This window comes from Wolffia australiana, chromosome 2, assembly GCF_029677425.1.
Source record: "Wolffia australiana isolate 7733 chromosome 2, ASM2967742v1".
In the NCBI taxonomy this organism is placed as follows: domain Eukaryota; kingdom Viridiplantae; phylum Streptophyta; class Magnoliopsida; order Alismatales; family Araceae; genus Wolffia; species Wolffia australiana.
Window position 1 is genome coordinate 18,769,111 of NC_135836.1, and position 23,726 is coordinate 18,792,836.

The following is a 23,726-nucleotide window of genomic DNA, read 5'->3' on the forward strand; positions in this document are numbered from 1 at the left end:
AAAAGAAAAAAATTATTGTGGCCTTGAAGGAGCCCGCCAGGCCACAACTATAGCCACAACCGCTGACCCAACTCTGTTGCTAAGGGCCATGGCTACAAACACAGCCGCAGCCATAGCCCAACGGCTATGGAGCACAGGTGACAGGGTACCGAAGCATGAACCGCGACAAGTCTCTTGCACAGGCATGCACAGGAAATTCTTTCTCTCTTTATTTTAAAATCAAACTGATTTGATTTTGACATTTATATACCATTGATGAATTCTAAATCTTTAGATATGGGATTGATATAGATAGAAGTTTCAGAAGAACGGGGGCCAGGCCAGGGAAAATATAATACGTGTCAGCTAAGCCCGTGGGCCGCTGCTACACTAAGTCATAGAGAAAGCCAATGTCAGGCTTTGCATTGACTTAGCCCAAAGCCTGTGCCAGAACAGGCTTTTCTTGAAACCAACGTTATAATATTGACCATTGATCTTCTTTTAGAAAAGCAAACAGTCAGGTTCAATTCCCATTTATTTTCATACCTTTTTTCTCTCTATTTTAGGGGATGACTTAGTAGTGAGCACTTATGTGGACGAATCATGCAAGACCAAGTGGAGATCGAATCTGACTGAACTTGGCTGACTAGGATGCAGATCACCAGAACTTAAGGAGGTACACGGATGTGATTTAATCATAGCCCTTGAAACCCCAAGACATATATCCAACGGTCGAGGGGTAAGATTGACCTTTTCTACCCCCCGTCATTGTCTTCGTCATTGGGGACCGAACTCTGGTGATGAAGAGGCAAATCTCTACCCGATCATCTCCAAGAAGCAGCAGGGAATGGTCCCACATTGACCAGGAACATCTTTGGAGCACTCCTATTCAGTAAAACCCAAATATGCATGCTCTGAATAAAACTATCCCACCAAATTTGAATCTGAATCTTGAAATTTAAAGCAAAGAGAATACTCCTCCTCCTTTTCATTTTCCCTTTATTATCTCTATCAGAAAGTGATAGAAGAGGAGAAACATCATCAGTGACTGACCCGGAGGAGGACTTGGCCGAGAACAGGGTCTGAAGTCATTGACAATCCCAAATGATGGCGAGGAATCCTGGTAAGTCAACATCTAACCAAAATTTGATGCTAAAAAAGTTAACTTACTTGCTGAAAAAATTAGTAAATATTTTAATACAATCAGGCATGAATATTTCAGCTTTTGCAAAATTTGTTTTCTCTTGTGCATTTCATCAAACACTAAGCCAGCATCGCTTTTCAAAATAAATTCTAATCGATTTTTTAAATATTTATAATCCAGTAAAAAATATGTTAAAATACCTAATAAACACAAAAAATTGCATAGCTCATTCTATTGACTTCCTAGATATTAAACACACAAAAAATCCTTTGCATTTCTTATAAATGTTTCATATAACTACTTTCTCTCTTTAAGACATTTCATCAATACATCATACTCATAGTCTTTCCAGAAAGTTTACTCTGAATTTTCTACCAGAAATCAACTTCAAAAAATTCTATAAAAGCTAACTTAATTCTCTAATCTCAAATACTATGATAATACAAAATTCCATCTTCGAATAAAATCTCCAGTGGAAATCATCTTTTATAAAAACATATATAAATTAACCTTTTCTATTAATCATTTCTCCAAACACCTATGGTGCTCTCAAACTTCTTCAACTACATTCTTTATCTTCCTTGTTTCTTCCTAATTCTGATCACCTTAACTATGTCTTACTATTTTCTTAAACCAATTTTAGATATATCTTCCACATTTTCCTATCTGGATTTTACGGAACAATAATAATGGCATTTCCTATTAGTATTGACATCTTAGAAACTCTTAACCCTGCTCCCTAACTCATTCACTAATTCTACCTCTGAGAGCCAATCCCTGAGGAGACGACTTTACTTGTGCTATACATCTTTGAGTAAGATTACAAATTCATAAATATTATTTGATAGAAGTGAAAGTAATAACAGCCACATTGTAATACACCCATTTTTGCTCTATCAATAGCCATGTTGTTTAATTCAACAAATGGCTCTGTCAAATATTTCCAACAGAAAATATGGTCAACAATGACAGTTAACTAGGTCAACAATGCATTAGGTCAATTAAATTCTCTCACAGATGATTTGGTACATATTTTGTGATCTGTGGCCTGTTGATTGCCTTTGGTATTCCATCAATATTTCCTGGTGACATAGTGAGGCCTAAATTCGCTATCATACGCCTGTTCTCATATATCTTCTTGGGACACTTTATATTTAAACATTCTAAGCAGCTTATACATCTTATTATGATCTTTAGTATTCAAATATTTAGTAGAATGAATCTCAAATGTTTCCATGAAGTCTGACCATACGATATGGCCTATTTACTTTTGACCTAATATGTCATTGTTTATTTCCTCGTGACATTCACTCTCCTGCGCCAGACCTCAGTAATTCATCAAAACATTCTCAAAATCATGTACGGTGATAAATATTGCATCACATACATCATGCTTCTGAGGACTGAAGTTAGAGGATTATTCCGTCTCCTGGATATCAGTGCGATGATTGGAAGCCAAAGGTCAGTATAACGGCACACGATTTACGAAATGGAAATACCAGAATATCATGATTAGGACTGAAGACGGATTCAATGAGAATCAGTCTTTCACTAAACACCAAAAACGACTTAATCCCTTGAGATGACTCCCATGCCTTGGGTTGAAGCAATGGCAGTAACTCTCCTACAAGGCTTTCACTTACAACAGAACCTAAGGGGATGGAAAGAATATAAAGAAATCAACGATGGAAGTGGAAGAATACAAATGCTCCTCTCTCCGACGGGTACAAACCATGTCAGGCAGTCACGTCATACTTTGGAATCAGGGACTGTTTGCCCTAAAAAACAAAGAAAGGCGGGGTCAGATTGAAGTCACATAGGCCAGACGCGTGGGTTCATTCTGGAGGCCAGGCCACTCAATAGCCGCCTCATACATTGTCAACATTCTGGTTTACACCACCATCAACAGCCCAAGTCGGAGGTATCTTAAAAAGCATTATCCGACGAGGTAGGGGCCGCCACGACAAGAGAAGAATTTAAAATGGTATTATGATTTTGTTAAGCCCCTCTTTATAGATATTGTTGATGGATACTGCATCATCCTCATGGAGCCATGTGGAATTTAATTTGTAACTCATCACATCTCTCATAGACCTGCATTTGCGCAGATGAACACTCATAAATCACATCAGCCATCAATCCGTCAAGAGCTGTTCAACTCACAACTCATCAAATCCTCCGTTTACCGATCAGTAGGAGTTAGTGTAAATGAAATATCAAGCAGAGGAAACCCACGATTTGGGTATCGTCCAGACGAGAGAGAAAAATAAAGGGTTATAGTGTTTCTACGCGAAAAAAATACCATCTGGCTGGCTGACTTGTAATTAGAAATTCATATCTCCCTTTTGCTCTTGTTGGCCACAGGCTGACAAACATGCCAATAAAAGCGGTCAAAGACTTGCTATGTGAGGCCTTTTGTTATGTAAGACTTGCTATGAAAGTGCAGGAGTTAAATTCATATCAACATGTTCCCCCATGATTTTTCTCTTCGTTTTTCTTGTGGATCTTAAATTATCCTCTCTCTCTCTCTCTCTCTCTCTCTCTCTCTTGTTTTCCCATTTCCACAGTCCTCTTACACGTGGAGACTGCAGGGACCCATCGTCGGTGTTAGCACTAATGGGATCTGTGTGGACCTTGGACAAGTTCCATAACTTAATGAAACGTATGGACCATAGCCGACAACTCGCGTGGCTGCTCGCTAGCATCTGTGCGACATGAAGGCATCTGTCTATACCTTTTGGTAGTTAAGAGACACCTGTCACGGACGCTATATAAAAAAAACAGCAATATTTTTTACGTAAAAAGAAGATTGTCTTTCTTGACTATGCTCGAAACAAGCCAAGATGGTGACAATGAGATGCAGAGAAAGGCGACTTAGTTTGATGTCGTTTCCGGGCCAAACTTGTATCAAACAATTTCAGATAATCGACGATCTGAATCAGCTACCAAGAACGATGAAAATCTCTCGTCTTTATTAGTGCTCGTTGCCTGGCCTACCCTAGTAGAGTAGAGCATTTTATGAAGAGTCTAGATCACGGTTCCTTATTGACCAGCTATGATGGGAAAGGCAATCGATTTACATAGAACCGGCGGGTGGTCAATCATACTGTATGGTAACACTGGAGCAACCCTTTATCCACCGATCCTACATTGATTAGGTATTACTAAATATATGCACTAAACATGTTACTCTGACTGATATAACTTTCAGCTCATATAGTTTCTTCCGTCGAGTTAATTCCGCCTGGGTTTGAAACACATTCGGCAAATCGCTCAATAGTATCACAACATGGATCATATGAAAATGTTAGCCGAGCTGAAGAAGAGCCGCCGAAGGGTATGGCCTCTATGGAAAGCGAAGGGGCCATTTTCATTAAGATCTGAACTGAAACGAAAAAGAAAAAGGGATCTTGCTTAGATTCACATCGCACTCTTCATAAACCATCACTTACGAAAAATCCAAAGTTGAAGCTTCGCCGACTTCAACGGCCAACGCACCGGAGATACGATCCATGGCCCTGTTGAGAGTAATGGCGCAATTACATCTACATCTTATATCCAGGAAAAATATTATAAACTAACTTTGTTCCCTTTAGCCCTGGGCACGTCTTTGTAAGCGCATCAAAAGCCAGGAACTCAAATCCCCAAATCCGGATTAATCTGTTTAAGAACAACATCGTTCTTAAGATGAAAATTAGCCATAGCGATTAGCACAGTTGGTAAGCGCTTAAATCTTTATAATACTTTTAGCAGGGTACAAAGCACTCTCTCCTTATCCATTATGCTCCAGCGTCGTCAAAAAGATATCGAATTAAACATGTTATGTGTGCTAGAATTAAGCCTTAATACCGTGCTAAAAGCTATAGCCGATACCAAGGGCGATACTTTATCGTGTTCGATTTTTTAGGCAGGTTTTCTCTTCCAACTGGGCGTTCTGAGGTCAGCAGCATGTTCAACAAATTCTGCGGCGTGATTCTACGGCTACCAAACTCTCATCTCTGATCTCTCTCTCTCATAGGAGCTGTGATAAATGTTTCTAGAGAAAGAAACAAACAAGGCCGGACCCAGATGAACAGACATCGGTCCCATACGACGGGCTAGCAACAAGTTTTGACCTCTCCCTGAGAAAGCTTCACAGTCGACGAAGACTGTGGATCTAACCTCTGGTTTCTTTGTATTTTATTAATAACCGTGCACTTCCCGAGAGAAGTAATAATCGAACAAAGTAATTTGCAGAATATGCAAGGATATCATACAGGGTGAAGAAATTGACTTTGGCGTTGAAGCGGGCGAAAGTTTACTTTTGCTACCCGCTGTGAACGCCAGCTTGGATTCGGCGAGCTGGGTGAAGAAGTGGGGCTTCTTCGTCTCCGGTGGAAGGGACGTTGGTCGCCTCGCTGTTGTACGCCTCCGACGACTTCTTCTCCTGCTTCCAATCCTGCGGACGATCAGACGGATTAGGTCATAGCGGAGTTTATTAAGAAAACTGGAAAACTTGATGGGGGATCGCAACTACCTTAATTACTTTCTCCGGAAGGCCGTCGCTCGGATGCTGGGCCAAGGAACGGAAATCTCGGATCTTGATGTAATTATACAGGATAACTCCACAGATGGCTGCAAAATCAGTCTCATACTTAGCTCGTTTTCCAGCGATTATCGCGTAACTTAAGTGGGTATTACGGCACTTACCGATGGAATAGCCGGTGGCGTTTAATCCGGAGATTACTGACTCCGGGAAGACGAGGGTCGACAGGGCGATCAAGATCCAGTCTTTGAGGACACCGGCGACTCGGGTCGTCACGGCGCCGGTCCTTCCGATGACTAGGAAGACGATGATGTTCAAGGCTAGGGCGCAGAGAGCGTTGGAGAAGAAGATCCACACGTTGGATTGGATCTGATCGACATTCAGCACATCCTTCTCCAAGAAGAACCATGGTACAAGCAGGAAGAGGAGGCTGCATAATTTACGGAATAATCGGATGACTTAGGAGAGGTAGAGATAGATAGAGAGAGATACAGAAATATTAAGGTGGGAGAGATACAGAAAGATAAAGGACAGAGAGATAGAGAAAGATAGAGAGAGACAAAGTGAGATACAGAAAGATAAAGGACAGAGAGATAGAGAAAGATAGAGAGAGACAAAGTGAGATACAGAAAGATAAAGGAGAGAGAGATAGAGTGAGAAAGACACAGAGAGAGAGAGAGAGAGAGAGAGAGAGAGAGAGAGAATAAGGTACAGAAAGATAAAGGAGAGATATAGAGAGATACAGAAAAAGGAGAGAGATAAAAAGAGAGAGAGAAAGTGAGATACAGAAAGATAAAGGAGAGAGAGATAGAGAAAGATAGAGAGAGAGATACAGAAAGATAAAGAAGAAAGAAATAGAGAGAGAGAGAGAGAAAGATAAAGGGGAGAGAGATAGAGAAAGATAGAGAGAGAGAGAGAAAAAAAATAAAATAAAGGAGATGGAGAAAGATGAAGGAGAGAGAGTTATAAAGAAAGAAATATCTATTTATATATAGGGAGAGAGACAAAGATAAAGGACAGAGATATTTATATACATATGCATATATATATAATTATAGATAGATAGAGAGAGAGAGAGAGAGAGAGAGAGAGAGAGAGAGAGAGAGAGAGAGAGAGAGAGAGAGAGAGAGAGAGAGAGAGAGAGAGAGAGAGAGAGAGAGAGGGAGGGAGAGCGTGAGTGAGATAGAGAGGAAGAGAAAGGGAGGGAAAGGGGGGGGAGAGAGAGAAAGGTATATACCTGCAAGGGGCGATATAGTACAAGGTGGTGATGGGATTCAATGTCAAACCCCTCCTTTGAAGCAGGATCTGGGTCAAGACTAGCTTCAGGGCCTCGGCCACGATGCCCAAAATCTGATAGGCCATGCCGATTAAGCTGAAGTTGATCTCCCCGTAAGACGCAATCCCAACCCCAAAGCTTATAAGCAACATGTTCAAGAACATATCACATCTCAGGTGATCAGTTCCGAAAAGAACGGCCACGATGAAAGTCGCCACCGGCACTGCGAACGCCAGAAGAAACTAAACCGTTAGATCTCCCTGGGATCATAAAACAAAGATGGGAGAATCAAGTGGGTCGTCTTTGTTTCCTTACTTAAGGCCTTTAACATCTGGATGAAAGCCACCGAAAGATAGAGGAATGCTGAATTCCCCAGCCTGCAATTATTGAACAACGCGTTAATTAGAAAAACAAAATGTGAGCGGAATAGCCCGAATCTGATGATTAACTGCGGACGCACAACTTGGAGGAAACACACCATTAAGAGATTGAAGAAAAGTAAAGGAAGAAAAGTCGGCATTTGTGTGATAAGTTAGAGTACTTGCCACAAACTAGCGGCGAAGAATGCGCTAATCGGGACGATGCAAGTCGCATATCTGCAAAATTATCGATTAATCAGAAAATTGAGAGCTTGCAACCGTGGGGTGGTGGGTTGGTGGGTATCTTACATTGACACAGTCATCTTCACCGGTGGCATAACCTGGAAGATAAAAAAAAAACGTCAAAAAGAGATCCATTAAGGGCAAGATTCGAGGGTACGCATAATAAATTAGGCTTTTCAAGCAGAACATTGACGGGATTCACATACGGAATTGGCTTTTTGTTTCGGTACCCACCAAACAAAAGTTCGTGTCGCTACACAGGTAAAATATACGTAAATAAAAGTGGGCAAAACATTCTAGAAAGGCCGGTAAACAAGCATTTCACTGAACGCAGGTTAAAGATGCCGAAGAGGAAGAGGATTGGAGAAGGTAAATTTGTTGAAATTGGATGAACTTACCTTGAAGACCCGGATGAGCAGGACGGCGACGGCACCGGAGAATCCCATATGGATCATCGTAAGCGTGATTGGGTACGGGAAATTGAAATATCTTGGAGAGAGAACCCACTGAGAATGGTAGAAACAAAGATCAGTCAGAACCGATGGCCATGAAACGCTTTTCTCGGGAGGAAAGGACTAGACTTCACGCGAAGAATCGGACATTAAAATCGCAAAGAATAACATCCGAAAAATAAAGACGGAAATCCTAGACAATGGGGCGTTGGCATTGAGTGTAAAAGTGAATTCTTTTCTTTGTGGAGATCGAATTGCATTTACTCGGCTAATTACTAAAAAATATCATCTTGGTGAGTCGATTTTTGGAACGAAGAGAACTGCGCAACAGGACTTTAGCGTGGACACTGGTTTGACGGACAGAATGAACCGGCGTCAAAAGTATGATTCCCAACTCAGGATAGGAGAAGGAACAGCTTGAGAAATCGAAATCCCAGTTGGAAAATGCTGAAATTTAAAGCGAGAAAACAGAGAAAATAGAGCAAAATAAGAAACCAGTTGAACGAGGTTCCCGTAAACTAGACGGTGTGTGGTGGTTGGAAAAGACACCAAGAACAGGATCCGAAGCATGATACCACATTGGAAGCGGCAGCAGAGCCAACTTTTCATTACCTTGTTGTAGAGGATAACTCCAGAGGAGAGGAACACATAGATCATCAAGTAGATGTACGTCAACACGATCTGCTGGTTAACCATCTTGCCCCAAATCCTTCTTCTCTCTGCTTTAGTTTCTTCGGCGTAGATGTTCGTCTCTCCGCGAAAACCAGCACGCTTCAAGTTGAGCTACTCGGGCGCAGTTCTGCGGTAGTCCTCTACTTCTTGCAGCGAACGCCGATCTTTAAGCTGCTGTGTTCCGTCAACTGTGAATGCGCGTCGGCCTCCAATTCCTGCCTTCTTCTCCGAGTTAAAAGAGGGCCCGCGTTGAGGATCCTGACCGAAGACGTTGATTTCTCCACTCCTTCCTCGAAAGAGATTATATTATCATTGACTGAGACGTTGTCTATCGGCAGAGAACGGGTAAACAAGCTCTCCTCGTTCGTTGACTTGTGGCCTTGTCCGCGGGCGTAGAGAGGGTGGGCAACAATCGAAGCAGACGGTGGGACGTCCCGTATCAGGTCGATGGGCGGTCTTAATCTTCTAGCCGTATTTTCAGACGTATTAGGGGGCATCTTCAACCAGAACGGAGAACCTTTATTTATTTTCCATTTCTTCGGAGACAGTGACGGGTCACGGATGTGATGATCGATGGGAGTGGTGGTAAAAGCGAAAAATATTATCCCTTGGCGTTTGACCAAACAACGGGAAGTTATGATTCTGATGAATTCCGACGTTCTCTCGCGTAACAAAGTTCATGGGACACTCAGATGATCTTTTATTTGTTGAACCCCATGTTCATCGGTAGACATGAGGTTCTTGAAGTTACGACGCAACTCATATCATAACGACGTCATAGAATGAACGCCGATGTTGGTGTGAACGACCAAGTCATTTCATTCGGAGTGACAAAGTCAATGACCCAAACGCGTTTTGGATAAGATCTTCCCCTAACTTATGTCTTCTCCATCAAAAACGCATATCATGAGGCGATGATAATTTTACTAATGAAATATGCTGGTGTTTATTTATTTAATGGAAGGAACTATCTCTTGTTTCATTAAATGGAGGATCGCGTAGACTTGGCCATTAAAATAATGAATTTTATGTACTTTACAAGGGTTTGAATTATGCTGATTGCGTAGGGATGCACATAGTTCTTGACAAAGTATTCGTTCCGATGTCCTGCCGCAGAATTCCTCTGAAGCTCTGATATTGACCCAAAACAGCAGGCCGGCCCAAGATAGCGAGGTTCGGAAGAACTTGGAACGCGTTTCTCGTTTATGGGTAAAAACTAAAGCCCATTTCTCGAACGGAAATTGAGACGCCCACGCAAGCGGCCCAATATCTGAATGACCCAAGGGAAGGCCCCAGTGGGATAAATCCTACGACAAATTGAACAAGCTAAGCAATCTACAGTGAAGAGACTACCCACAGAGTCTCTGGAGCAACAAAACCCAACTGAGCAGATAAACACGGAGGTAAAGGAGTCAGCCTCCAAGTCCAAAAGAAAGCCCACAAGGTAACTCAATCAAAACCCACTTACAAGAAATTTCATGGAAGATACTTATGGGACATAATGGTACAGGCAAGGAGGGCCCCATCTGAAGCAAGCTCAACATATCTGGTCAGCCATTCCAGTTTAAGTATAAATGATAATTCAATAAAGTAGCATTCATCTGCCGTAAATAATAGTACTTATCACTGTGCAATGAAAAACCAAATGAGTCTCCCGATTAAAGGTTGTTACCATTGCATTTGCCTTGTCAGATAGTTGAATGTTTTCCAAGATCAAGAAACATCATAGAAACGCCGACAAGCTGTTGCCATGGCAAGTAAGTGAACACTTTTGGCAGGAAGTGGGATGTTTGATCATAGGAGACATAAACCAACATGATGTTTGTACATTAATAATATAACATCATATAATATACGCATGGGTTATTCATCTACTAAAATTGCATGTAATCATTTTCTACATGCACACTTTGAAATCCACTTTCAAATCTCCATGCTTATCACAGTAAAAATTCTAGAATTTATAAAGTTAGTTTTCTTATGAATTCAATTATCACGTTTAGATGAGAGGTTTTTAACAATAAAAGATGGCGTTTATTTCCCGAATGAATTTACATTGAAGTCGGTTTCACTCCACGGCCCATATACAAGAGCTCTCAAACTTGTATAACTAAACTAGAATCTGAAAGGGCTGTTGTATCATGTATTTAAGTTCATATATTCAGTTCTGGGCCAAAACCACACCATTGAGTGTCTGATTAAAACTATTTACCACTAACAAGAGGAAATATTATCAAAATCAAATCCATTCGAGGAATGATTGACCATAAGGTACCACCGTTTTTTCCCCCTTTTACATTTGCAGTATCATTACTTCTTTCAGTGCTCTCTTCCCCTACTTTGCTCCATTGCATGATTTCTTGATAAATCATAGGATTAGCTACCATTGTCGAGGGGTAGGAACTTTCCTGTGGAACAAATAATTCACTAGAAACGAAGGTTGTGGACGCCCTTGGGCAATCGTGCCTCTAATGTCCATAGCATCTAGTTAGTCAAACTGGTCATTGGGAACCTAACCGTTGCGGTCCGCTTCCCAATCATTAATCGATCATCGTACTTAAATCAGTGTGCCGATCAATTTTGCATCATATTTTTAAAATCACATACTACATCATTTTCTTATTTACATTCCATCATCTCTCGTCTGTGTTGTAATACGAGCCATCCGATCCCGGCATACGTAGTAATACATAAAATATACAAATATTTTAATATATATTTCAACAAACTTTTACTCTTTTAGTTCCTTCTCTCAAAGAATTCAACCCTTACACTTAAAAAAATTATGAAATATTTTCAGATGGATAATATATTTTAAAATATATTTTTAATTAAATTCTATTTTATCAAATTTTATTTTAATTAAATCATAATCCAATAAGTAATTATTAGTATAGTCAAACATAGACAAAACCAAAATAAAATTTGATACTATTAGTGGGACTTAATTATCTAATTATATTAATATTTACTTAATAATAATATTTTTTAGATAATTTACAGAGGTAAGGAAACTGTATTATGAGATTTATGTAGAAACATTTAGTATGAAAAATTTTCGTAAATCATAATGAACATGCATGAAGAATATCTTTTTAAAAAACGTCACCTGACTTGTCAACATGAAGAAATCATCTCTGGAAATATCAGTTGTTCAAAAAATTTACTCCTCTACTCATAGATTATAATGATCGTGCATGCCTACCATCTACATTCCACTTATCTCTTTTTTCTTATTTGGTGAGGTACATCATTAAAAACCATGCATGGGGTATTTTAGTAAGTATAAGATATGTATAAATACCCACTTTAACTTTATATCCCCTCATTATGGCCATGCTCCATCAAAGGCTGGCCAGCATTACAAGGCTCTCCAAGATCCATGTTATTCAACCTACTTGACTTAAATTTTCTGAAGTTTTGTTTAATCTCTTCCCTTGTTTGCATTGAGAAACACACTATTCTGATGGAATAAAATGATCCATAATTGAGAGCATGATTTGAGAACTTAGGATATTATCATTAAGGTTTAATAATATTAATTCCATGTTCACCTTTTATAACCAATCCATTTTTCTCCTTTGCCCCATATTTTTCGCTCTCTAAATGCATGTTCCCCCTGTTTATCTCTAGAATCATATATTTATCTCAATAATTTAATCCAAATATTTATTTTAACCTTAAATTTGATAAAAAATTCAATAATTTCTGCTTCCCAATTCCATCCCCATCATCTTCATCATTGTCTCTTCGTTTTCCATCTCCATCTCTTCATTTCCCCTAGTTTACCCTTTAGAATATGTCCTTTTCTCACTCTATACAATGCTATAAATCTATTTTTATCTATCTATCTAAAATATCCCTTTTGCATGTCCAAACCGTAACTCTGCTATATTCTGTCACCCGTGGGAGCTGTATAGCCATGGGAGCCCATTTGCATCTCTCTGGCCATCAGTCTCTGCTGTTTTTGCTTAAGTCCAAAAGTCACATAGAACCCCCTTCACAGACAACCAAATTTTTGTTAAATCCACAAAGGATGAATCACCGCTGATTCAGCTGAACCGAGCCAGCCAACATTGCAGCACCATAGTTTATTTTCTAATAAAAACTATATTTTCTGCATTTCACAATTATATTAGAAATTATAAAAATCATTATAATTTAAAATCCTAAAATATATATCTTTTATATCTGAAAATCAATATATAAATTTAAGCTCTTGTGCCTTCTAGATCAACCTCCAAGTTATCCGATATTCTGTACATAGTTACAAGGTGGAAAGTAAGTATAAATTGAATGTTTAAGTCTGAACTAACACAAGATCACCCAATTTTGGACATATCAACTTCAAAGCAGAATTGAGAGTTTTTAATGAAAGGAATGGATATGCTACATTATATCAAATAGTAAAGAAGAGAACTGATGATAAAATTTTAATAATCACTGGTAAATTAGAGAAACAAGTATAATTAGTTAATTTTTGGAAAAAAAGGCTATAAAATTATGATACTTATATTTAAAAATCTTAATGTTTCTTTGTTAATTAGACTTACTTTCAATAAATTAAAAAACAGTGGATTTAAATAAAAAGCATTTTCGATATCATATCATTTTAAGGAAGCCATTCTTGGTTGCAGCATATTTTTTGGTTCTAATACCTATCTTTTTAGGTCACGCATGCATAAAGAAGGAATTCTAACAAAAAACTTAAACAGAACTAAGTGTGTAAAGTTGGATACATTGGAATAATGTCTAGGAATTACGACACAAAAAATATAAACTAGGAAAAATTGGATATCACTTAGCTAGTTACACTTCCTCACGACTGCCATGGCTACTAGAACCTCATCCCCTCTAGATCATCACATCCTCCCATTAGTAAAACTTTCATTATCCCCTCCATTCATGTCCTCCCCTGATAGATCCCCATAGTCTAGGATAACTTATGTTATTTCTTCCTTACCCATTTCTCCCACCTTCACTCAACATCTTCTAGTTGATCCCCCTCCTTAAACACCTTATATCTTTCTTCTCACAGCACACCACATCCCACTCATCCCCCTTCTTTTCAGTACAACCCCAGATTGCCACCCCACTATATTTAGCTCCTGTTAGTGAAGGATGATTCATGACTCAAGAAGAATCTCTTCCTCCCTCTGACTTATCTCAACATCAAACCTCCATTCATGAATCCAATAAAATGTCTCCGGTGGAATCTGATGATGGTGATACCTCACTCTCGAATGATTCTGAATTTTTACTTGCCCCGTCATCAAATTAAAATTCAGAGACATCCACATGTACCTATAACACCCAATTAAGGTCATAGCGATAAATTAAATATACTATCATATCCCGAGTCAATTTTATGATTCTCAAAAGTTGACAAACCCTCAAACCAAGTCACACCTCATTTACTTAATGAACTATCACAATGTATGCATAACCATACTTTAATTTTAATTATTTAACCCCACAACACCCAATGGCTTGATGTCGTTCTATGGCTTTCATCTTATTGTTAACCTCATACTTTGTAAAGAGAGACACGTAATTAGAATTATTAAATTGTGATCCACAATCACTAATTATTGCTTGTGGACATCCAGACATTGATAATTTAAATCTTTTGTGATCATTAGTCTGATTAGGTTTGCTTCAACCCACAAAAACTTGTAATCAGCAGCCATTAATATATATATATATGTTTCCAGGTGAGGGTGGAAAATTTTGTATAAAATTTATGCCCCAGAAATAAAAATTAAAATTTCAATAATTGTTTTTAGTGGCATTGAATCTTTCTTTTTCAGGCTCACCAGGCATTGACATTTTAAATGTTTTTTCCCAAAATCATATGAATCTCAGAAAAAATTTGGCTAAAAGCTAAACTGAGAGGCAGTAATTTTTTAATAAAAATGCCCACCACGAAATGATGAATGACAAAGTTCTAAAATACTTCTATGTTCTACTTCAGAGATACATATCCCTAAAATCTGATCCGGCCTTAATGAAATAAATTAATATATATTTTGATCATTGCTAATAAAGTTTTTAATAAAATTTATCCCTTGATCATCTCTAATAAATCTTATATATTTTGCGTTCCAAAATATTTTTCAAGTTGATACTAAATAACTTACTCAAGTTCATCGGGGAACTTTTACAAATGGTCACAGAATCATTAGCATGTAATATGGATGCCACATACATTTATATTTTAAATCAACATTTGTGCAGTGTCCATGATTATCTCCCAAGGATTTTTCTGGCATAATAGATGCACATTGTCTTTGTTTATCCCTTGACCAAGCACAGTTCCTACTGAAAAATAGGAAGCATCAGACATAAAATCAAGGTATAAAATCCAATCTGGAGGTTGTTAAACTGGTGCATTCACAACAACTTCCATAATTTGCATTTAGCTTTCCTTCATCAGTAATAAAAAAACATCTTTAGCCAGTAGGTTATGTAATGATTTTGACAATTTAGTGAAGTTTTTAATGAATCATCTATGGAAGCTTGTGTTACCAAGGAACACTCTAAGTTTCATAGTTTCAATGGGGAAAAAAATAATTTGGATCACGTCTATTTTTTTATTTTTCCACTTTAAGGCCACATCTTCACAATAGAAGACCAGAACCACCCTCTTTGACCATAAAATGGGGCTTTTTCGAACTAAGTACCAGCTTTTTCTATACAAACCTGTAAAAAAATCTAAATTATCCAAAATACATCAAAATTTTGACCAAAACAAACAATTCATCCATATTTTTTTCTTAGGTACTATATATAAATGACTTACGAATGGATGGTCAGAAAGAGAATAAATAAAACCAACTTATAACCATTTTAAGATTTTTTTCTGACCACTTATTTTCTCTGTCATTCCTTAATTGGTTAATCATTTTTAACAATAAAATTATTTGAAAACATGTATATGCATGTATCCCTTTAATATCAGAAATAGGCCAAACAATAGCATATTTTAACATTACAAAAACATAAAATAATTTATTTTCTTAGAACATCGGTAAGGATGATAAACTAATAGAAAGATAATCATGATTTAATCCTGAAGTTGCAAGATACTTCAATGTAGATAGTTTTGGTTTCAAATCAATATGTGTATCCAGAAAATGAACATTATTTTTGATAAACAACAAATCATCCTGAAAACATGAGAATATGGACATAAAGTACCATAAAAATCTTTAAAACAATCTACTAAACAAAAATATTCAGAATATTTCTCAGGATATTTCACTCATTCAATTTTTTATTTCAAACTTTGGTTTTCCTATTCCTTTTTCTCCATCTGTATTTGCCCCAGCTGTGGCGAAAAAAATTCAAAAACTAAAATTAGAGGATCATTTGTAAGATATTTGGTTAGCTTCATGTAAGGTACAATAAAATCAATTGAAAAATTAAAATTTTCTATTTTCAAGACAACTTCTTCCACTAACCCATGGGATTGTGTAATTGATCCATCTACCAAATTTAGTTTTGAGAAATAAAGTTATGAATTCCCTAACTTAAAATTGTCATATAAACCTTTAGTAAAAATATTCTTATTCGCAATTGAACCAGGTCTTGACTTGAAACAATTATTGATGCTATTTCATATCTGATTATAGCCCTTTGATCTCTATATTTTTCATGAAGATTTTCTAAAATATAACTACCATTCTTAGATAACTGGATTCTATTATTTCTTACAATTTGTGTGCAGTTTTTTCAAAAAAATAGTATAGGAAAGAATATTTTATTTATTAAAATTTATTTTACTATTCGCTTACTTAACTTTATATACAAATATGTTCATCATGGGCATTCAATTTTTTTTAGAATTTCATCAAGAATCAGGAAATGGAATAGAAGGGATGTAATTATCAATATCATGTTAACTTCTCAAGTAATCTATATTAAATATTAAAATAAAATTTATTTTTAGAATTTAGTTTTATAATCTGGTTCATAAACATCGTGGAAATGTTTTACACTTTTTAGTTTAAAAAATACATCCACTGTTTAACGATGGTTTTCAGATAAGACATTATTATCAACCGAATAAAAATTTTGAATATTAATTTGTGGACTGAGTTGGTACTCGACCTGAATCATGGATGTGAGATCCATTTTCACCCATGTTACATTTTTTTTTGGGGCTTGGCCTTGCATACTAGCCTCTCTGATTGACTCCATCTCCTTCTAAAATTGTTGAAAAAGTCCTAGCATTTGATTTCCCATTTATTCCATAGTGTCCTAGTTTTATTGAATTTCTTGTAAAAATCATCATTATAAGGGTTACAATTCTGCTAAAACAATTTTTATTTTGGATGTAAATAGAAGTTTCTATGCTCATGATACTGAAAATAACATTTATTCAAATCAAAGTTTATTTCCATATTATTTTTTGCATAGGGATGTTGTCATGAGTAAAGGTATGGCTATCTAAGAACTGCTCCATGATGGATTTAAGAGAAGCAATCTACGTAGGGTACATTGATAGAGATAAATTGAGAAGTTTCCTAGGATTATACCAATCCATGTACATAGACCCCAATGTCAAAAATTTTGAGACAAAGGACTCAAATAGAGGTATCGTACTGATGACGCACGGAGTTCAAGTATCTAAGGAACACTCACCTAAGATTTCTAAAGATAGACTGATGATGAAAAAGGTACCATACGCCTCTGTTATCGGATTCATTATGTATGCACTGCTATGTACTTAACTTGATGTTACATTTTGTCCAAATGTTAAGTGAAAATTTTGGGGCAAACAAAAGAGAGTAACACTAAATAGCAATGAAATAAATCATTAAATACTTGACATGTACTAAGTCTTTATTTCTAATTTATCAAGGAGAGGATCTGACTCAAGTTTCCAGTCAGACCCAAATGATACTAAATATACATTTAGATTCATATGCACATTGAACGGAAGTATATTGGAGGAGTTCTAATTAGAGAACTACTCTAGACTCGACGACATAATCTGAATATATTGCAAAAACAGATACGGATAAGCTAGCAGTGTGGTTGAATAGGTTATCACAGAATTTTGTGATGTTCATTCAATCTCAGAACTTAAAAACTAGTTGTGTGATAAAAAAATTGCAATAGCACAAGCCAAAGAGCCACTATCTTATCATAAGTTGAAGCACATTCTAAGGTGCTTTCACTTGATTAGAGCGATCATTTATTGAGGACATTCCGCCAGCTGAAACAAAATCATAAATACACTAACAAAGCCTCCAGATTATGATATTTTTTAGCAGTATTACAAATCAATGAGCTTTTTGAATAAGGATGACTGGCTTTAGTCCAAGTGGAATATTGGTATATACTATTTGGCTGCCAAGCCAATCCCACAACTATTTTATCTTAGAGTTATTTGAATTAAATATTTATTCATTATCATTCTCATGTGATAATTTTAGTGAATTCCTCGAATACATACATAACTAAGTGATCATGAGTCTTTAAACATGTATTATAAATATTTATATTTGAAGGACACTCGAGATGGACATCAAAATATCTCTAAAGAGGAGTACTATATGAACTTATGTATGGCTTACATGTGGTCGTTAGAGGATAGAAATTAAGGATAAATTGTAGGTGCCCTTTTTCATTGAATTGATGTGTAGGAATCCAAAATGGTGTTATATCTATAAGTCAATCATGTTGGCAGTTGTGAAAGTGGCCCTAAGACCTGAGACACCAAAGATATCTTAAGTATGGACAGCTATGTTTTGTGTACGACTTACAAATCCCCAATCAGAAGATTCAAACCAGCTTTATCTCAGATATAGAAAAAAGTGGTAAAGATGGGACATTTATCCTCTGTATAAGAGGAGATTAGGTCGAGGAAGAAGGTGGACTCAATCCCTGCCTAAAGTAGTAAATATATTAGAGAATATTTTCTCTAATGATCTTTGATAGACATCAATGCTAACTAGAATGACAAATTAGGTTTTGACACTTAACCATACCTGAGTAATTTGGGAGTCTCACATGGATGGGGGATTATTACATTTACGGTAAGTGATTGCAACGAATGTTCCATGGGTTATTTCAATTATTATTAGATATCTTTTAGGATACATAATGTAACTTGGCAACCCAAAGGCTGGAAACTTAACCTAACAATTTGGTTAAATCAATATGTGGTTAAATGATATAATTATTTAATTACTTAATTAGATTTTTCATGTTATTGGTGTACAAAAGCTATTAACTAGACCAATACATGTGTGTAGCGTGTCACATGCATAATATCTATAGACGTTGGTGGAGTTAATTAAATTATAATGACATTTATGAAAAGTCCCACAATTAGGGGCACCAACTTTGGTACACATGCTAGTCAGATTTGGACTCCTTTCCTGGTTTTATCCCCTTCTCAAACCACACTTCCCACTAGTGTGATTTGATGGTGAGAAGATCTATAAGATATTCAAGGAGAGTTGAAGAAGAGATCAATCATTGTGTAGATCACATAGAAATGTCTAGGGGCTGGGCATATGAATGGCTTGAAGAAACTCTTAAAAGGATCAAAGTGTTATTGGAACAAACTGTAGAAAAGGTGATGAGATCATCTTTCATTTTTTATTTCAATTAAATATGTTTTTAGTGATTCCACTGCATATATAGATCTTAATGGTCAATCAACTCTCAAAAAAAAATCCCAAGAACTATTACCATGAAAAGATCTCACGCTATTAACAAATTTATACCCTCATACCTCTCACTACTAGGTCACTATCTCTCATTGTGTGGCTACTCAAAGTCTAAAAATTCCCACTAGCCTTTCTCCCATCTAAAAGCTAGTAGACATTCTCCTCCCATATTAGCACAGAATTTGAAATGTGTACCAAGAGAAATAAAGTTCCGTATGAGGATAAATGAACATGGATTACTATAAGTAAAAGAGAAAATAGAGATGCGAAATGACACAACATAAAGGTGATAAAGTGAATAAAGGGTTTTTTAATATTTGTGTTCTTTAGCATTTTCCAATCTTTTTCCTTCCCCTCATTTTGTCCCATGTGGATTCATATTTGCTTCTACCCTCTCGTTTGAGAATGTTTCTCGACACACTTTGTTATGCATTTTATAACTCCCTCTTTCCATCTAAAATAATTGAATTAGGCTAGATCTTACAGATGAACATTTAAAAATGAACCTTTAGGTGACCATTTAAGATATTCCCATTCTTCTCATCTAGGGATGACTAATCAAAACTATTGACCATCCATGAATGATAAAGCTTTTACAATGGGAAATCACTTTTTGCTTAGTCTATTGGATAAAATAACTCTAAAATACACACCTATAAGCCCAATGGAATTCATGAATTACCATAACTGAAAGTTTCCAGCCCGTGTACATTAGAGACCAGCTTACTCAACAAAGGACAGATCTGATCTATGAAGAGATTTGTCACAGCCTCACACCCTTCAGGTGATGATGACTTTAAGTCCCTGCCAAATACTATTGGAAATGCCCTTCACCCAGTTCGCATTATGTTGTGTTATTTTAGTGATTTGATAAAAATAACATAGGCCAACCTTTGGATTAGTCAATGCCCCTTTAGTGGTCAATAGTTAATATCATTCATTGGTACGATTAGACATGAAAAGCAATCATAACTGTTTATGATTATTTTAAGGGCCAATTATCTTGTATTTTAAGGGTTTCGTGGAAGTAGAGTGAATTCACTCTAGGAAGAGCTTATAAGGGCCATTTTCCATTTAGAAACGAGAAGCCAAGAGAGTAAAGTTTTCAAATGAATTTAAGACAGGGAGGTTCACATTTATCTTCCTACATTCAGTATTTAGTACTCCCACTTTAGTATCAGTTATTTCAAATCATACTCTCAGGTTTTATTTAGTTTCAAAAAAGGATATAACATTTATTGTATGCCATGTGTAGCATAGATTTTGGTAAATACAATATTCCTTCATTACACAATGCAGATATGCTATATTTGTGATAATTATGTCAAGCTCTTGAATTCCCAAAATGTATGTAATAATTTAATGTCAACCTCCCTGAAATGCACTCATTTTCCCACATCAAAAGACACCTAGGAGATATGTATATAAATATATATATATATACGCATTAATAAGAAAATATAGAATATAATGGAAAAGTATGAAATTTAATCATTCATCTGACAGATTCCGACTTTTTGAGTTCATCATTGGCAACCACAAGCTTCCCTTCGGCGACCTCGCACCGTGAGATGGTACACCCCACCTGTCGCTGCATTTTCTTGATCACAAAAGCTTCTGACCCCTCTACGATGGTGACCACCCGGCCCTTACGGCCGAGCCGCCCAGCTCGGCCTGCTCGATGGGCATAATGCACCGAATCCGTCGGCAAGTCAAGGTTCACTACGAGGTCACAGTCAGCAACATCAAGTCCACGCGCCGAAAGCTCATTAGTGACCAGCACCCTTAGTTCCCCCTCCTTAAACTGCTTCATCGTAGTTGACCGGGCTAGCTTCCCAAGATCTCCATGGAGCTCTGCTGCCTTAATCCCCCGTGCCTGCAGCTTAAAAACCACGTCTTTGATCTGCCTTGCATGGTTTAGAAAGACGATCACTGATCTTGCATCAACTGCATGAATGCACCTCCTGAGCGTGTCAACCTTGTGCTGACCCCTGACCAGGCAGTAGAAATGCTCCAAAGATGGGGGCAAGCTGTCTTTGACAGCCTCCACCACTGGGCCGGATGCCAAGTCAATGGCTTTGACTTCTCCGGCATTGACCAGGAGTGGGTCCTGCCCCCAGGTCTTGGCACAGCGCATGACAGGAGTCGGGACTGTGGCGGAGACCATAACAAGCTGACGGCCCGAGCTCCGCCGCCCAACATGGTCCAGGATCCTGTGCATGTCCTCGCGGAAATTGAAGGCCAGGAGCTGGTCAACTTCATCCAAGACCAAGTAGTGGCAGTCATGAGTGTGGAGCTTCCCTGCAGCTGAAATTTCGGCAATTCTTCCGGGAGTGCCCACCACAATTCCAGGCTTATTCTTCTTTAAAGCCTCCTCCTGCCTTGACCGGTTGGCACCGCCCACAAGCTGCTGCACAAATCTCTTGTTATTGGGCCCCAAAATTTGCTCCACTTGTCTCACAATTTGCATGCCCAGCTCCCGAGACGGTGCCACGATCACTGCTTCAATCCCAGGCTTGTTCTCCAGTTGTTGTTCCACAAGCGTACTATGCCGGAAAGGCCCCACCTTGGAGAGCAAAGGGAGGAGATATGCGAGAGTCTTGCCAGAGCCAGTGTAGGATTGGATCACCACGTCGTGTTTCTTTGAGATAACTGGAATCACTGCCGACTGGATGTCGGTTGGAACAACAAAGTTCTCTTCTTGTAGTCTCTTGATTAGCTGGGGTGAGAGACCAAGCTCAGAGAAGGATTTTGCACTGAACGGAGCAGTTTCCTCGTCGAGAGGCCTCTTCTCTGTAGACCCACGTATCTTCTTTGGTGGTTTTTTTTCAATTATTTCAGACTTTCTACGCTCTTCCCCAAATCCTACAGAGGAGAGGGTGAGGGTTGAATTCTCACTGCGAGCCTGACTCAGCAGGGCAACTGTAGAGTGGAGTTTGCTCGTTCTTGCAGAGAACACCTTGCTTTGAATGCAGCTTTGTTTGGTAAGGAATCTGAGCATGCTTCTGTGTGTTTGAGAGATCAACAGCTCCATGATGATGCCTATGGATAAGAATAAATTGCAAATGACAAGGAAGTATACGCCTGTATCAAAGAAATGATGATAATTAAAGGTTATTTTATGGTCATGTGACAAATCACAAAAGAGTCAGAAATGATTAAAAATTTGAGAGAAAGGATTTTCAAAATCTATAATGAGTGAAGGGGAAGAACAGAGAGGGGAAATGCCGAAATTTCTTTCAAAGGTAAAACATAGTTCAAGTAACCAAAAAATGACAGCTGAGGATGAAACATGTTGCAAATCTCCAGAAAAATTGGGATGCGTTAGCTGGATGTAACTTTATCCAGAAGATAAAGGATGAGCAGAAAACCAAAACATTTCAAAATAATGCAGCGGGCCAGCTGCTCGAGAAAGACGTCAATACTTATCGTTTATCCAAGAGATAAACGATCCACATGGAGTGATGTGTTCGAATACCATCTCCACGATAAAAAAACGATAATTCTAAGCATTTTCGCGTAAGAAAAAGAGACCACGCCAATCTTTCTGCCTTCTGCAGTTCCAGCAAGTCCATTACACCGAAGGGAAGCCAATATAATTGAAATACGTCACACGCGGAAGAAACCATCAAGATACCTCGATAAGTTCTCAGGTCCTATAAATTAATAAGAAATTTTTCGAAAGATGATATCTTCAGAGAACGTCGTAGCTGAATATGAGCACAAAATCTAAGGCATTACTCAATCAAAATATCCGCCCAAAAAATTCCAAAACCTCCATCCTTACACGCGAGATTCAGAACCCAACAGCTGAATCCACCTCACTAACCTCTTCGCTGCAAGCGAGACGCGGAAGAAGACGTCGGAGCTGCCGAAGCCGGAAAACGTTGTAGCAACTCTCCAAAGGCGACGAGAAGGAAAACCCCTTGTCGAGGGTAAGACTACAAATGGGCCAGATGCAAAACCCAACAACCTGCTATGATCAGATTCTGACCCATCCATACAACCCACTTTCTTTAATGGTTTTTTTTTTAGGGTAAGACTCTAGAGCCAAGAAGAGCTTCTATCAAGGTTCTAAAAATGGCATCAACATGAGGCTGACTGTTGGTTTTTGTAAGATACAGAAGAACGAGGGATCTGCAGGTCTGGATGATTAACATATCGAGTGTTACATGGTATCACATGATCTTAGGTGCTTTGTCTTCATGCTACCTCAATAGCTAACAACTCATCGACGGTGCATTAACATTGAACCATGTCATAGTGAACTCTTCACTTCTAACTTCATACTCGTATCCCATCATCGACATCGGCATCGCTCGTATGGACATAAGCTAACCTTTTAGTCTTGAAGAGTCTCATCAAGCTCTTGAGCACATCATAAGTTATCG

At 37.9% G+C, this 23,726-nt stretch overlaps 2 protein-coding genes across 4 annotated transcripts; both read right to left on the reverse strand.

Moving 5' to 3' along the window:
* Positions 1-5,276: 5,276 nt before the first annotated feature.
* On the reverse strand, positions 5,277-8,876 carry LOC144699924 (putative sugar phosphate/phosphate translocator At3g17430). The gene is made up of 9 exons (XM_078571265.1): positions 8,591-8,876; positions 7,925-8,032; positions 7,593-7,624; positions 7,470-7,520; positions 7,240-7,301; positions 6,886-7,147; positions 5,813-6,078; positions 5,640-5,737; positions 5,277-5,561 (listed from the first exon to the last, which is right to left on the reverse strand). The coding sequence occupies exons 1-9, from the start codon at positions 8,672-8,674 to the stop codon at positions 5,430-5,432; spliced, it is 1,095 nt and encodes a 364-aa protein (XP_078427391.1). The 5' UTR covers positions 8,675-8,876; the 3' UTR covers positions 5,277-5,429.
* An 11,910-nt stretch (positions 8,877-20,786) lies between these two features.
* On the reverse strand, positions 20,787-23,308 carry EMB1586 (P-loop containing nucleoside triphosphate hydrolases superfamily protein). 3 transcript variants are annotated; one of them, XM_078571266.1, is made up of 2 exons: positions 23,165-23,308; positions 20,787-22,419 (listed from the first exon to the last, which is right to left on the reverse strand). In XM_078571266.1, the coding sequence occupies exon 2, from the start codon at positions 22,367-22,369 to the stop codon at positions 20,831-20,833; it is 1,539 nt and encodes a 512-aa protein (XP_078427392.1). In that variant the 5' UTR covers positions 22,370-22,419; positions 23,165-23,308; the 3' UTR covers positions 20,787-20,830. The 3 variants fall into 3 exon arrangements, with proteins under 3 accessions (XP_078427392.1, XP_078427394.1, XP_078427393.1); XM_078571268.1 differs by having other exon boundaries at positions 20,787-22,377; positions 23,165-23,307; XM_078571267.1 differs by having other exon boundaries at positions 23,123-23,226.
* Positions 23,309-23,726: the final 418 nt, after the last annotated feature.